At 42.3% G+C, this 14,994-nt stretch overlaps 1 protein-coding gene across 1 annotated transcript in view; it reads left to right on the top strand.

Moving 5' to 3' along the window:
* PDXK (pyridoxal kinase) overlaps positions 1-14,317 on the top strand; it is a 45,347-nt gene extending 31,030 nt beyond the window's left edge. The window contains exons 7-11 of the mRNA XM_030283379.4: positions 460-505; positions 2,876-2,987; positions 3,964-4,100; positions 4,677-4,743; positions 5,453-14,317. Of these exons, the coding sequence (XP_030139239.1) occupies positions 460-505; positions 2,876-2,987; positions 3,964-4,100; positions 4,677-4,743; positions 5,453-5,565 (475 nt within the window). The 3' untranslated portion in view covers positions 5,566-14,317. The remainder of the gene's footprint in view (positions 1-459; positions 506-2,875; positions 2,988-3,963; positions 4,101-4,676; positions 4,744-5,452) is intronic.
* The last annotated feature ends 677 nt before the right edge of the window (positions 14,318-14,994 follow it).

Genomic DNA, 14,994 nt, shown 5'->3' with positions numbered 1-14,994 from the left:
TTTGGTTCAAAACCACCACCCCCACTTCAAAATTAGATTCAGAAATACCAGCATGGCAACATCTCACAGGAGCTAAGAATTTAAATGTCTCCTGCCTGTCCTGTCTGCATGGTTATGACTCTTTGGTCAGGAGATAATCTGTGGTGGTGCTGCACAGGCTGTACCCTAAAGGGAGGGAGCAGCTCCATGGGAGAGGGTGAGAAAACACTTGTGAGGGAATGTTTGTGATGCAGAGATCTCTGGAGGAGGCAGGGTGGGACGGGTGTGTGTGCATTTCAGCAGCACTGTGTGTGTCTGTGCACGTAGCCTCACACACTGAGCTCTGGTCCAGCAGACCCTGGAGCTACAGATGGGTTTGGCCTCTTTGGTGCAGTCCCAGCTTTCCTCCTTTGAAAGGGCAAACAAACAGTCACTGCCTGGAGAACTCTTGCTCTTTTAAGGTTTCTGTTTCATTTCCAGGTTACTCACAGGCAGGAAGATTTACACAGAAAAAGATGCACTGGAGGTAAGTGGGCAAAGGGTGGGATGTGTGACACCTCTCTCTGCATTCCTGCCTTCAACCTTGGAGTCACTTTGGCCTCTGTCCTTTCCATGTGTTCATCATTAAAGCTTGTACACTTCAGGCACAAAAGATTTCCTGTTTTAATGTCAGAATTCTGAAGGAACTTCCCAAAAGAGCCCCAGATAAAGGGATTGCAGTGGTAGTGAGCACATCTCTTGCTTTCTGCAGTGAAGGAGGAGTGGCAGCAGCACACCCAGACACTGCCAGCTCTGTGGATATTATTTGGTTGGGGTGAAAACTCCAGGACACATTAGGAACCTCTCTGGGACTCTGCTGTCCACATTCAGCAATGCTGAGCGTGAGGACAGCTTTTCCTCATTCTCCCAGATAAATTCACAGCATTGACAGCTGCTGTCCTTGCCATATAGAGCTGATAGATGGCCTGCAAATATATTGCATGGAGGTGTAATGATTTGCCCTTTCACACAAAGTGAAGAAAATAAAAACCTGTAGGGATTGATGGTGAGGGACAAAATAGAAATACAGTTTTATTGATGTCTTGAGAAGGGCTGAGCTCTTTGTTTTGTTGGCTACTCAAGTGCTTTCATAATGGACTGATGTCATTCCCTCTAGTTTGGTTTTGAACTTCAAAAGAACACAAAATCTTTAAACAAGCAGCAGCTGCAGTGGCACCCTGGAGAGTACCTGGGGGTCTGTCAGCCCAAATGTTTGTTGTTTTTTTGCTGTAGCAACATCAAACAACACGATTTGGTCGCTATCCCTTCACAGCAGGAAGCAGCTACAGAGATCTCATCTCTTTGAATTTCCACTGCCCCCAGTTTTACATTACCCCACTGTGCTGGGTGAGGGTGGTGAGCTTCATGCCAGTGACTGCAATTCAGTTCTTCTGTTCCCATCCTCACCATTGGAACCAGTCTTCAGAAGAACATAATTAGCTGAGCAGCCATTAGTTTTAAATTTGCATATTTCAGCTGCAAACATGAGCTAAATGTGCTAAACAGTTTACCAGTTAGTCTTCTGACTGACTCATGCCATAGCTCTGATTTGTGATGGGTTTTAAAAACATCTCTCCCAAAGAGATGGAATTATACCTAGACATGGAAACATTTTTAAAGAAGTTGTTTGCAGTATATTAAATTTTAATCTGTCTCTCTTTCCAGCTGCATGTCATATATGGGTCTGAGTAATAATCCATGCTGGAATTTGTCCCCTTTAGAGGTGGTATGAATTCTGGTATTCATTTCCATGATTTCATGCTTGCTTTCCTTTCTTTAGCAAGACCTGTGATGACTGTAGTGTCTTCTTACATAAAATTAAGTATGATGTAATATTAACATAGAAAGGACTAAGTCCTACAACTAGAGACAGTGGAGATGAGGGTCCTGGTGAATTGTGACTGAGAAATTAAATTTAGTTTCATATTCCTGCACAGACTGATTGTGTCAGTGTGTGCTGGTGGATTTTCTGCTTCTCCAAAACCCAGATGTCTGTGCAAAGAGGTCTGACAGCTGAAGAAACTTGGAGGCTTAGCAAGAAGGAAAAGCAATAAAGTATTAAAACCCAGCAGAAATAAATCCTTATCATTCAGCTGCTCATGAGTCATAGCTAGCCTGAGAGGGTTTTTAGTTAAACTCTTCTGGGAGAATTAATATTTTATCCATGTTTTATACTAAACTCATTATTGAAGTAATTCTTTTTTCTCTGAAATCAAAATCACTTCTGTCTGTAACAACCAATTGTGATGTCAGGAGTATTAATGAGTTTAAGTGAGGAACACACAGAGTGGAAATACATCTGCAAAGGTATATAATTTACAGCTGTAGTTTGAGGGTTGAAACAGAATGAGAAAAGAAGATTGAGACAGACACACTTTTGCCTCTGATTTAGGTTTTTTAGTTTTTGGTAACTCTAGAAGTAGTAGCTAAATAAGATTTCATGACCTTGAGTTGCTGGGTTTCTAGAAAATGCTTTCTTTCATCTGGCTTCAAGATGCCAGATGAGGTGCACGTGTCTGTATATTTATTCTCTTACTCTTTTGACAATGTGTTCTGAAAACATGATGCAGGCAAAAATTCTGATCGCAGCTGAAACAGAGTATTCTTTCCAGAGGAGCATCCAAAGATAACACAAACAGAAATGCTTGTATATTTTAACAAGTGTGTACATTTAAATATGGATGTTTTGATTCCCCTGGTTCAAAGTAATGCTCCTAATTCAAGTGGATTATTTGAATAGAGACTGGGTTTTTTTTTCCTCTTTACAAAAGATGCCAAAATAAGGTGTTTGTTAAAAATCCTCAGTTTAACCAACACATATTGCAGTCACTGATTCCTGGTTTTTGCACATTGAAAGGTAATGGATATGCTCCATGCCATGGGACCAGAGACTGTGGTGATCACAAGCTCAGATCTACAGGCACCTCTAGGAAACGACTACCTGATTGCTCTGGGAAGCCACAGAAAAAGTAAGTGAGGAGCTCCTTCCTTACCTGTGCTCTCTTTTAACCTGGCTGTGCCTGCAGTTACTCCTTGAAGTGGTTCCACCAGGCCCATGTGCAGAGCATGGAAGGAGCACAGGTTCTAAGTGAGCCCTTGTCCTGCAGTAATGTCAGTGGTGGTGGCACTGGGGCTGCTCCATGAGGGTGGAACAAGAGCTGAGTGTGATCACAGCCCAGGCAGGACTCCATCCCCATCCTCTGGGCACAGCACCTGAGTAAGGTCAGCAGGACAGGGAGTGTGGCACACAAAATCCCAGTGACAATCCAGAGTTAGGGAGGCAAACCATCTCTGAGATTAATCTGGAAAAGTCAGTAAGTACATCAGGACAGAAGGGCTGTACACAGGAATATCTGGACCATATCTCAGGTGCCCCAGCCTGAGCTTCCATGCAGCTCCTGGGCAGAGGAGGAGGATGTCCTAGGCAAGGTTTACTGGGACTCTTACACCTGGTACTGACCCTGGTAGTAAGGATGTAAAACAGGGACTTGGCATGTTTGAATGCTTTTCTGAAAAGTCACTCTGTCCTTCCTCTTAGCAGATTGTTCCCCCCTTGATAGGTTATAAAATACCTTTCTGCTTCTTCTCTATGTCCCCTTCTGTACTGTCACCAGGCTTCACTGTGTGCTCAGACTGTCACACGGTGTTTCCACCTGAAAAGGGCAGAGTTATGAGGGGTGAAAAATGAAGGTGGTAGCTCTCTCCTCCCTCTTAAATGAAGTACGTACAGTATAGAAGTTGTAAATGCTGTCCCAAGCTGGCCAAGGTTCAGAAGACTGTTCCTTTTAAAAGAGCTGGTACAAAGTTTACAATACTCCTTTAGTTCCGAACAGCAAAGGAACTCAAATCTGATGATGACTTTTAAAAATATTTCTTTTTAAATTCTAGTGATTGCTATTGTATTAGTTGCTGGGTCTATCACTTAACTGTGGATCTGTGTTGTAGCTAAAGCAGATGGTACCAGGATAACACAGAGAATTCGAGTGGAGTCTCCCAAAGTGGATGCTGTCTTTGTTGGAACAGGAGATTTGTTTGCTGCTATGCTTCTGGCATGGACACACAAGCACCCAAACAATTTGAAGGTGGGGGAGAAGTTACTCATCTCTCTGCAAGTTTGGACCTTGTTTCTCCTGAGTTTTTTTTTTTTTTTTAATTTCTAACCCGTGGCATTATTTAAATATTGTCTTCTGTTTGGGCTTTTTTTTTTTCCCTCACCTCAGAGAAAAAGTCACAGAATTTCCCTTTTGCCAAAAGGGACATTATAAACTGTCATATTTTAGTTAGATTGATTTTGTATTTTTGCCAAAATAAGATGTTGTTCTTTCTAAACAGACAGACTGTATGCATATTTATAATTACATTTTTTATTCTCACTTCATAATAAACACTGAAAATAATTTCCCAAATCAATTTTTCTGTTTCTTTCCCTTAAGGACATAGAATCCTTGATACAATTATGATTTCTAATACCTGTTTAGGGAGAATTAAGTCAAAGGTTTTGTTTTCCCAAACTTTGCATTGCATAGTTGTCATCAGGCTTGTTTTGTCAGTCATGTTTTCCTCTTAATAGCAGTGTTTTTGAAATAATATTACGTAAAATTAAGTAATACTAAAGTAGGTAGTTGAAGTTTTACTGAACCCTAAATATGTTGTTGCAGGTGGCATGTGAAAAGACTGTGTCAGCCATGCAACACGTTCTGCAAAGGACCATCAAGAGTGCAAAAGGTAAATTAAATTCATCCAGACCTCGTTCCTGTGTTCTGTTGGCATCAGAAGAAATATTCAAGGAGCTTTCTGGGTTTCCTGACGAAAGGCATCCCCTCAGGCAGGGAATTTACCAAATGAGAGCTTGGTAGTTTTGTCTGCATGTTCCTGCTGTGTCCTCCAAGGCCATTTTTGGCCAGAGCCAACTGCAGATGTCACTGTTTAGCTTGTGCTGGGTGACAGTCATGCTGACTGTGCCTGACTCAGCTCTGCAAACGCGGCAGAGCTGGAGGAGATGCTGAGTTTGGTGTGCCAAAGAGCTCCTGCTTCAGTGTAGCTCACCCACTGTCCTTCTGAGAGCGGTTTATCAGCTAATCACAGTTTCTTTGCTGTGTTAGCCCATGTGAGGGGTGATTTTTTTTTTCAGCTTCTCTCCCCTTGGAGCTCCCATCTTTCAGTTCTTAAGGAAATCTGTGGGTTCTCTGAGCATGTCTGTGTGACTTCCTAATTAACAGCAGAGCAATGTTTCTTTCCTGGAGAGAGGTGTGGAACAGTGGTGATAAGAAATCAGTGCTGACCTGGATTTTCCACCTTGGAAGCCTTTAGCAGGGAGCAGTAAGGGAGAGTGGGGAAGGGAGGAAGGTAGAGAAAATCATGGGGCAACAGAACAATGTAACTTGTTTCTTTTTATACTGCTGTTTTTAATGACATTCTGATGTCATCTTTTTAGTGCAAGCTGGAGAAGGAAACAAACCAAACTCAGCCCAGCTGGAACTGAGAATGGTCCAAAGCAAAAAGGACATAGAAAACCCAGAGATCATAGTGAAAGCCACCGTGTTATAAAGGCTCCACGTCTCCAATAACGCACAATGTATCGATGTCCTCATTTCTTTCCTGTAAATTGTAATATTTGCCTTAGATCTGTGACAGAAACCTGACTTTCATGAAATAGTGCCCAGCATAGGCAGATATCCACTCTCAATCATATGTGCTGGCCTTGCTCAGTTTTAGAACCAGAACAGTTAGTGTGCATTGAAGCATATTCCCAGGTATCCCAATGTCTGTCAGATTCACTTAGTCTGTGTGATTACCCAGGGCAAGAGAGCAATGTTCCTGCCTTGCCAAAGACTGTAGATGTGAATTTGCTGATGGAATGCTTGACTGACTGGAAAATGTATTTCAAGATGGCATCTAGTGCCAATGGAGCTGGCTCCATGCTCCCTTTTCCTGGAGGTACCTGGTTACCTGCCCTGGTACTCAGCATCTCAGCTGCTATGAAACAAATCAGGGTTAAAGCTACACACACAGTTCTGCTTGTGTGTAGGAGTACTTTGAAGATGTTTGGCATGTTCAGTACTCTGAAGTGACCTTGAGGTGTCATTCATGATGCTGATCTCTGCTCCTGTTTCTTCTCCATGAAGAGCTGCACGGTTTCAGTTGTCACAGGTTCTGGCTGCTTATTTCTCACGTCTGTGGGTGCCCACATGATTTTGCTCCAAAAGCTGCTCCAGAAACATTTTCATTAAAATGATCATGCCTTTATTCAGTACCACTGGTTAGAAGGGTGGCCTCTGAGGCCAGGTTTGATTCTCTTTTAACTAAGGGCAAAAGAGAAAGCAGCTCTTACCCTGGAAGCTGGCTGCCTTGGTTTGTTCATTGTGGGTGGATGTGCTTAGGAACTACATGGGTACCTCACTTAGCATTAGTGAGCACTGATGGCAGCCTTAGCAATGAAGCAATGTGGCAAAAGTAGTGGTTTTGGTTTAGTAAGATCTGGTCAGTTAACATGTGTTTACCAAATGCAGTCAGACAGAAAAATTAACTTCTTAATATCTCTCCAAGCAACAACAATTGGAGATTACAGAAATACATTATTATTATTATTATTAATGCACAATTCTGCTTAATAAGGCTTCAGAACAGGATTTTTAATAATTTCAGTGTCCTAGGGATCATAGGCACATACTAAAGCAGCAGGGCAGGTCTGTTGACAGGTACTGAACACTCACACTTCTGTAGGATTTCTGTCAGGGATCCATGTTCTTGCTTGTCCCAAGATAAAGTCTAGTGTGATGTTAAATCCAGATCAAGTTGATGAGCCTTACTTGTCTCAGACTGCATAAAGGGATGGAAATTGCATTTCTGATTGATTTCCTCTCCTGCATTTGGCATCAAAAGTGAAAAAAACAATCACGTTACTTGAGAATTTAAGGAAAAAAATCAGCAGGAATTTATCTAGAATATGGGAGTCTACTGCTAGTTTTTAGTAACCACTGTCATGAAATAACTTTCTAGCAATAATAATTCTGGTGTTGTGCACAGTTGCTAAAATGGGCAATCAGTAACAGAGATATGAGCTCATGGCTGCTTGCCCAACCTGTAAAAAGATGTGACCTACCGTGTCAGTGTCTAATGGGAAGCAGTGAAGAGGGAACCAGGCTCTTCCCTGTGGTGCCCAAGGAAGTGATAAATAGACAGGAGCACAAATTGAAATACAGGAAAATCCATTTAAACATTAGGAAAATATACTTCACTGTGAAGGTGATCAAACACTGGCAGAGGCTACCCAGAGAGGTTGTGGAGTCTCTGTTCTTGGAGATACTGAGATGCTGACTGAACATGGCCCTGAGCACCTGCTGTCCTCGGCCCTGCTTGCTCAGAGGCTGGAGCAGAGGATCTCCAGAGCTCCCTTCCAACCTCAGCCATTCCATGATCCTCTGAGCACCCTGAACAACCTTTCTTTGCAGAGCTGCATTTTTAAATTTTGTTCTCCCTGCAACACAAACTTCCAGATGGGCTGGAAAATACTCATAATAATATTTCATCCCCCTTTTTAGGTAAGCTGCTGTTTGCTTGGGCAGCTGTGCCAGGAAGACAATTACCTCTTTTGTGATACTTGCTTTCAGCAAAGATATTTAAATACTGTAGCTGGTGATATGTTTTAACAGTTGAACATGGAAAGGATTTTATCTCTCTAACATTGATTAACCAAGTGCTGCATGCCATATTCCAAACATAACTATGATTTTATCCATCTTTTAAAAATAGACTGTTTCATATGGAAGTGTATAAAACCTGCTGCCCTCTTAGGAAGAAGGAATCAGCATCCTGAAGTTCCCTGCCTGTACAGACAATGGTCAATGCCCTTTTAGTAAGTGTGAGACAGCACAATTTTATTTTGCCATTAGAATAAACAAGAGGATTGAGAGAAAGGCAAGGGCTGTTTTCTCTGAAATAAAGAAGTTTGGAATTTGGGAACACAAACACTGCAAACAAGATTTTAATTATAAACTATGATGAACCGTGATCTTGACATAAAAGACAAAGTGATACGTTTGTTGGAGCAGTTTATACCTGTCAGGTGTAATCTTTTCCCACTTCTTCAGAGAATGGATCCATTCAGCAATTCACACCTTCCTTAGAATCTGTGACATCCATGTTAAAAAAGAATATTCATACTAATGTGCTCAGTTTGCAAAAGTTCCTGTTTCACAGTAGCTGGATCCTGCAGCAATGAGCTGCTGCTGCTTGAGTCCCTGAGGGTTGCTCATGTGATACCCCTTTTAAACTCCCACTGACCTGATCTAAATTAGGTCAGGTTTATATCTTCAATGAAGAATTAACATCTCTTGCCAGGAACAAGCTTGAGAAATTAGCTGTAAATATATTCTCTAGCTAATGTTTTGTAGCCACAGCAGGCTAATTTCTGAATGTCAAGGTACACATTTTTATTTGTTTAGTTACACAAAGCTCATGTGCAGAACAAAATTCAAAGACTCAGCACAGTCCTGTCTAATATTTCATTCCCTCCTCTCCTCCTGCATCTTTTCCTGAGTTCCTGCTGTCTGTCTCCTGCAGCTGGAAAGTGTCTTGGTGTCAGACAGTGCCCACTATTTATTTAGGGGCTTGGAGGAGACTGACTAGCATTGTCTGATTCACTTGCAAACCTTTAATTAAAGATAAAAGGTTAATTTAAACTAGTTTAGGTCCTAATTGGTGACAGGAGAACAAGCACTTTAGCCCAGAGAGTGGAGTCTGTAATAATGGATAACCTTCCCTGGCCGTCCTGGGGGCATGAAAGGTGAATGCTTTGTGTCCACTCGACTTCCCTCACATTCTTTCTCCATTCTGGAATTAATTTGGGTCGGGTCCCCTTTTCCTGGGGTTATTTGCAGTGCCTGTGGCCACTGCTCAAGTCCACCCACTCGTTTTTGGAGCCTGTGCAGGAGAGACCAAAAGTTGTTTACAAACCATCTACTCTGGGCCTGGATTGAGACGTGCATAAAGACATTGTGCTAAAATCAGTGCTAGTCACACTCGGTAGAAACACTTCAGAAACCTGCAGTATGAATTGTTAATGTTTGTGTGCTGATTTTTATCTCAAGTGGGGAGAAATCTTTAATCCATGTGTTATACAAAAGAGTTGGAGGACCAAGGTTTCCAGCTACTCATACTGCCTTTTGAGTATTTTAACTGTCTTGATTGGATGGTGTTAATTTGTTGTCTGAGACTGTTATGGTGATTGTATTGATTAATTTTATTTTAAAATATGTGGCAAGGAAGATTGTAATAAAAGCATCTACCTTTATTATACTGTGCACATACAAATTGTTAGATCCTATTTTTAAATATGTTAATTATTTCAGAATTAAACAGCACAAGAATGATTTGATAGTCTTGCTGAATAAAGTGGATGTAATGAAATGTTTCCTTAGTTATGTCCTAGGATAGAGAAAGGTAGTTAATGGAAGAGAGCACATTTGTGACCTGTAATCATCTTATTGTAAGATGTGGATGTGGAAGTGAGTAACATCCTTGTTCTCTTAATTTTTTTTTAAGAGGTTTTAAGGGAAGGAAATCTCTGGCATTCTGCACCCCTCCCTTGAGTTCCTCTTACTTGTATAGTAGGACCTCATTGTGTTGTGCTCTTTTTTCCTCCAAACAAGGTGAGAAGAGGGGCTTGGAGTAAGAACCATAACTCATTTTGAGATTTCTTCCTTGTGCAGCGTTTAACTGCACTCTACTCACTGAATTTTTACCTGCACCGTGTAGGGTGGAGCACACAGGGAAACAAATGTTCCTCAAGTGGGAACAAGAGCTTCTGCCAGCACTCAGCAGTGTCCCTGCCAGCGTGGTGGTTTGCAGGAGGAGAGGAGCAGAGATCCAGGTTGAGGAGAGCAGGAAGTGCTGTGTCATTCCACTTGTGTCCTGGAGAGGTTTGGTTTGTTTTACACTGAAGAAAACTACCTCTCCCAAGTAAAGGTTCTTGTCCAGGTGAAGAATGCTTTTAAAAGCTGAGACATGTTACAAATTTTGGTCACTCTGGTACTAAAATATTTCTTCATAAAGGGAAAGCACATCCCTTGTACATCCCCTTGCTGGCTTATCCACTGTAGTCATTCCACTCCTGTTGAGAATCCCAGGATTAGATATCCAGAGAGGAGAGCTGTTCTTCCTGAAAGCACATGTTCTTCATGTTCCTGGTAAGTGAGAGCCTGCTGAGCAGTTCTGTAGCTTTCTAAAACACCTCCATTAGAGACATTTGTCAGCCATGGAAACTAAGCTTCAAGATGTTCAATCACAGCCCAGAAATAGCTCTTTCACATAGATGAAAACTCTTGAAAGTGCATTATTGTCAATAAATGAGTGAACCAGTGAGTTTGTACACACATGCAGGAGCAGATTTCAGGTAAATCCCTGAGGTTCAATCAGCCACTGGAGGAGTGTGCCCTGAGCAAAGGGCTGCTGCTGTCAGGGCACTGCTTCAGGAGAGACCCAGCTAGTTCTCACCATTTCCCAGAAGGGAGGAATGTGGTGTGGCAGTCAGCAGCCAGGGAAAACTCCCATCTGCTTCACCAGTGCCAGGTGACAGCCCCAGTGCCACCAGTTTGATGCTTTTGCTGCTCTGGCAGCAGAGGACCTCGAGGCAGATGGGATGCACCTAAATGTGCTCACATTGCTGACTCAGTGCCTCCACAGTGCAATAATGGTAATAAATCCCCCAAAGTGCAGAGCAGAGAACAAGGCAGCACATTATTCAGAGAGAGAAAACCAGCAATATGAGAAGGCTGTGCCATATGTTACCACTGAAATCACACTTACCTATTGCCCTCGTGGTTGCATTGCTGTTTAGAAAAAAAAAAAAAATCTGTGTGTAGAAGAGTGTAATTTATGTACTCCGTGTGTGTGTGTGTTTGTATGTTGAAGCTTTATTTGCAATGTGGTAGGGGTGGGAAACAGAATTTGGGGGGCTGGCTGAGTAGGCCTTCAGGATGTGAGCAGAAGGTCTTAAAGAATTATATTTTTATAGATTGTGCTGAAGCTTTGGGTCCCAGCCACACATAGCCTTCTCTTCCAGAGAAATACAAAGGTTTGGAAAGAGAGTCAGGTGGCTGTAATATAGTAGGGATAGTACAACCCCACCAGCCCTGGACAAACTGAATAACTTAATAAAAGATGCCTTTTTAAGTATTATTTTTTTAGTGCTGAATTGTTAAACAAAGAAATATTTATGAGCAAACTTTCTATGTACTTAAAGTTTGTGTGGTGCTTTGTACTGACTAGGTGGAACTGTTATCTGTTTACACATCTTAAATGATTGTCCTTGAGGTGTGTGTAGTAATTCAACTACTTCTGTGCCAGAAAAACAATGAAGTTCTGTGTAATAGCGAACTATTTCATTTCTGATCAAACTGTAGGCTTTCTAGTGTTTGTGTATTTTTCTGGTTGGCCATTACAAGTTGTATCCTTCCTGCAGTAAGGCTTGTACGCTTGATTGTAGAGAGAGGCAATAGGATGGTAGATAACCATTGTTTAAGAAGAAAACCCTAAATATTGCTACCTTATCCACTTTAACATCAGGTAAGCTTTGTGGCATAAACCTGAAATTTTGCATTGGAAAGATGTTTCAAATACATCTAGGTTAGGTTAAAAATTGGGGATGGGTTTGTTTATTTAATTAAATAAGATAGGGACAAGCCAAGAGGATGGAACAAAAATTGCTTCTTCCCATTGTATGGACCTGACCAAGATAATTCATAGGTTGTGCTACAGCTGAATGGACAAAAGGGGAAAGATTTTTTTTCCTTGTAGTTTGTCAGCTGTAACAGCATGAAGAATTTTAGTTGTTTGTTCTGAATTCAAATTCATAAATGCCTTTCAGGAGAGCTGAGTTATTGATAAAATCCCATTCAGTCAAAAGGCAAAGCTGTTCACAGGGTTCTAAACCACAGCAGGATTTTTTCATCTTGCTAAGCAAAGTGAGCCTTTGTTTCTTATGGCTGGGAGACCAGGGCTAAAGGACAACTGTCCAGATACTGTCCAGATTTAATTTTTTTGATTGAACTTCAGGATCTCTGTAAAAAGCACAATGGTCTGCATCATAAAGGAGTTTTTGGAGCATTGTTCTATGATAAATGTCATTACCTACCGGAGCAGTTGGTGATTTGGCAAAACTGAGCATGCCTTGTTATGTCCCTTTTAATTTAACACGGCAGCATCCTCACTCTTGTGAATAAATCACCACCGCAAAAAGTAGAGGAGAATTTATCATGAGTTTTCCTCCCGAGAGTTCCCAATTTTTGGATGTGTTAAAAAAGAAGCACTTCTGCTTTGCTAAGTTAGCAGTAGAAATGTCACTGAAATGAATAATGTATTGCTGAGGAGGGAGCTGTGGCAGGGAACAGCAGTGCTGGGGGTTTGTTGTGCCTGGCTTTCCTCCCCCTGGGAATCTGCGGGTGCAGCATCCCCGTGGTGGTGGCAAGGTGGCTGTTCTGCCTGCATCCTGCCCTGGGGGAAATGTGGAGGAGTTGTTCTGAGCAAGTGGGAGCTGAGGTTGATGTGGAGCTGTGGGTTTGTTGGGCAGTGCTGTCCCAAGGCTGGGGTTCAGCACAGCTCTTGGTGCACCCAGCAGCTCCTGGTGTACAGCCCCCTGCTCTCCTGGCCGTGGCATAATTCCCTTAGATTTCTTCTGCAGGCCATGGAGAACCAAGAGACTCTGGAAGTGCATTATTCAGATGATTCAGGCTTGGGTTTTGTGCTTTTGAAAAGAAAGATAGAGAATTACCAGCTGCTGTGGTAGACCTACCTTGTCCATCTCAGCTACACCATAAAACTGTGCCCTAACCTTCCTCTCCTGTCTTCTCTGCTGTCCCTGATTTGCCTGTCCCCATAACAAGGGACATGAAGGGGCTAAAATCAATGAGGAATTCATATAGTCAAAACTCCTGAATTTTTAATCTTCTTTAGTTCCCTTAACCTCTTCGTGCTGGGAACAGATAAGTGCCCGTGCTGCTGCTGGAGAGGGTCTGGGACAATGCAGCTGCTCAAAAATGAGGCAGGGTGGAGTTGCCTCTCCCTGGCAGTGAGGTGCTGGCTGAGCAGGACCTAATTGCAGAGCTGCTTGGTTAATGGTAAAGAAAATAAATATTTGTGAGTGAAGTACTTGAATGAAGAGTTGGTGATTCAGTTAATCAGAGTTTGGTGTTCTCAATCCATCCCATCCCCTGTGTCACAAAAATATATAGTGCTAAAATATTTGGTGTGGCTGTTCTTAATGATCTGTGTGCTGCTTGTGCCTAGCAGAGCAAGAAATAGCAGTGAATAAATCAGTGCTTTAAATAGGGAATATAATGGGGAGATCCAGGTGGAGAAAATGTCCAGTTTGTTTTCACAGCACTTAAATGGTGCTAGAGTTGTCCAGGTCTGGCTCTTTTCCTTCCCACTCCCTTTAAGCAAGGAAAAACTGACATCAATAAATCTGTAAATAAATAAGGGGAGTTACCTGGGAATTTTCATTGACAGATTGATAAGACTTTCCTCACCAGAGGTCTGTAGTTCACAGGGGGTTTTTCAGAGGTGACAGAGCCTGTCACAGCTGGCTTGGAGCACAGTCCCTGGGACACAGCTGTGACAGATGCCATTGGGATGCCACCTGCAGGCACTCCTGCCTTTGGCACAGCGTGTATTCACGTGCTAGGTGTGAGTACACACCTTGGCAGGGAGGAAATTTGGGTTTCTTGCTGGAGCTGCAGTGATGGGAGGAAACCCTGGAGAGTTCAGCACCACGCAATGACCCTGCCTTTGGCTGTCAGTGTTTGTTGGTGCAATGCATCCCCTTCCAGTGTTGTTTTCTTTCTGGGAGATGAGAGATTGGCAGCCCATACACTGCTTTAACGTGCTTTTATCTGGCTGAATGTGGAAATCAAGATTGTTGAAAATGGACTGGAGGGATAGCTGTGAATTTGCCTAGGACCTATGTCAGTAGGGAAACGATGAGATTTGTCTCTTAATTCAGAAATAATTCAGTATTGACCAAATGAGTGCCATGTCTTCAACAGGCAGTAGCACCTGGAAGAGGCCAATATTTAGGGTTTTTGCCCAAAGCACATTTAGCCCTGCTCTACTGTTTAGTGAAAATGCCCAGTGCAGATGCCACCAGAGCCTCATCTCATGGAGTAATGCTGTAATAAAGAATGTGGTTTTCTTGTGCAAGTCTTGACCTCTTCTTATGAAAATAACACACAGCTCAGTATTTTCATGGTGTATAAGTGAAATGTAATTTTTTTTTTCAATAAAATACATTTCCTTTCCTAAACATGGGTCTCTGTTTTTTTCCCTTGGTGATGTTTTCTCTTTCAATTCTAATGGAGCTTTGGCTTTTTGTCTCTTCTGAAGCCTGACCTTGCATGATTTCTTTTTCCTCCTGAGCTCCATGAGGGGTTCCCTATTCAGCCAACTGGCTTTCTGCTCCATGTGCTTGACTCAAACCACAGTGGAATCATCTGCTCCAGAGGTTCTAAAAGGTGGTTCCTAAAGTCTGACCTACACTTGTGGGCTCCTTAAACCGTCAGAAGCAGATTCTGAGTGTACTCCATTAAAACAGCTCCCTGCATAGCCTAAAATTTGTTCTGCAGTCCAGGGTAGCAACTCTGCTGTTCTTTTTTCTCATTACACTGAAAATTTTATACTCTGCCATTTCACAATCGCTGTGGCCATGGCAGCCACAAACCACTACATCCCACAAAAGTCCTGTGCTGGCCACAAAGAGCAAGTCTGGAAGAGCATCTCTGTCAGTTGTCTCACTGAGTGTCTGTGATAAGAAGTTATCCCCTACAAAAGTCAGGAATTTCTGAGATCTGCTCATTAATTATATTCCCAGCTGGTGTCTGGGAAGTTGAAATCTTCCTCAGGGTTGACAGTGCAGAATTCTCTCCCAAGTGCCTACAGAATAACTCACTGATGCTGGGCTATCAGTAATGCACACCCACTACA

Source organism: Taeniopygia guttata, chromosome 1, assembly GCF_048771995.1.
Source record: "Taeniopygia guttata chromosome 1, bTaeGut7.mat, whole genome shotgun sequence".
In the NCBI taxonomy this organism is placed as follows: Eukaryota; Metazoa; Chordata; class Aves; order Passeriformes; family Estrildidae; genus Taeniopygia; species Taeniopygia guttata.
The sequence above is the reverse complement of the archived record's forward strand: the minus strand, read 5'-3'. Positions and strand labels throughout refer to the sequence as shown.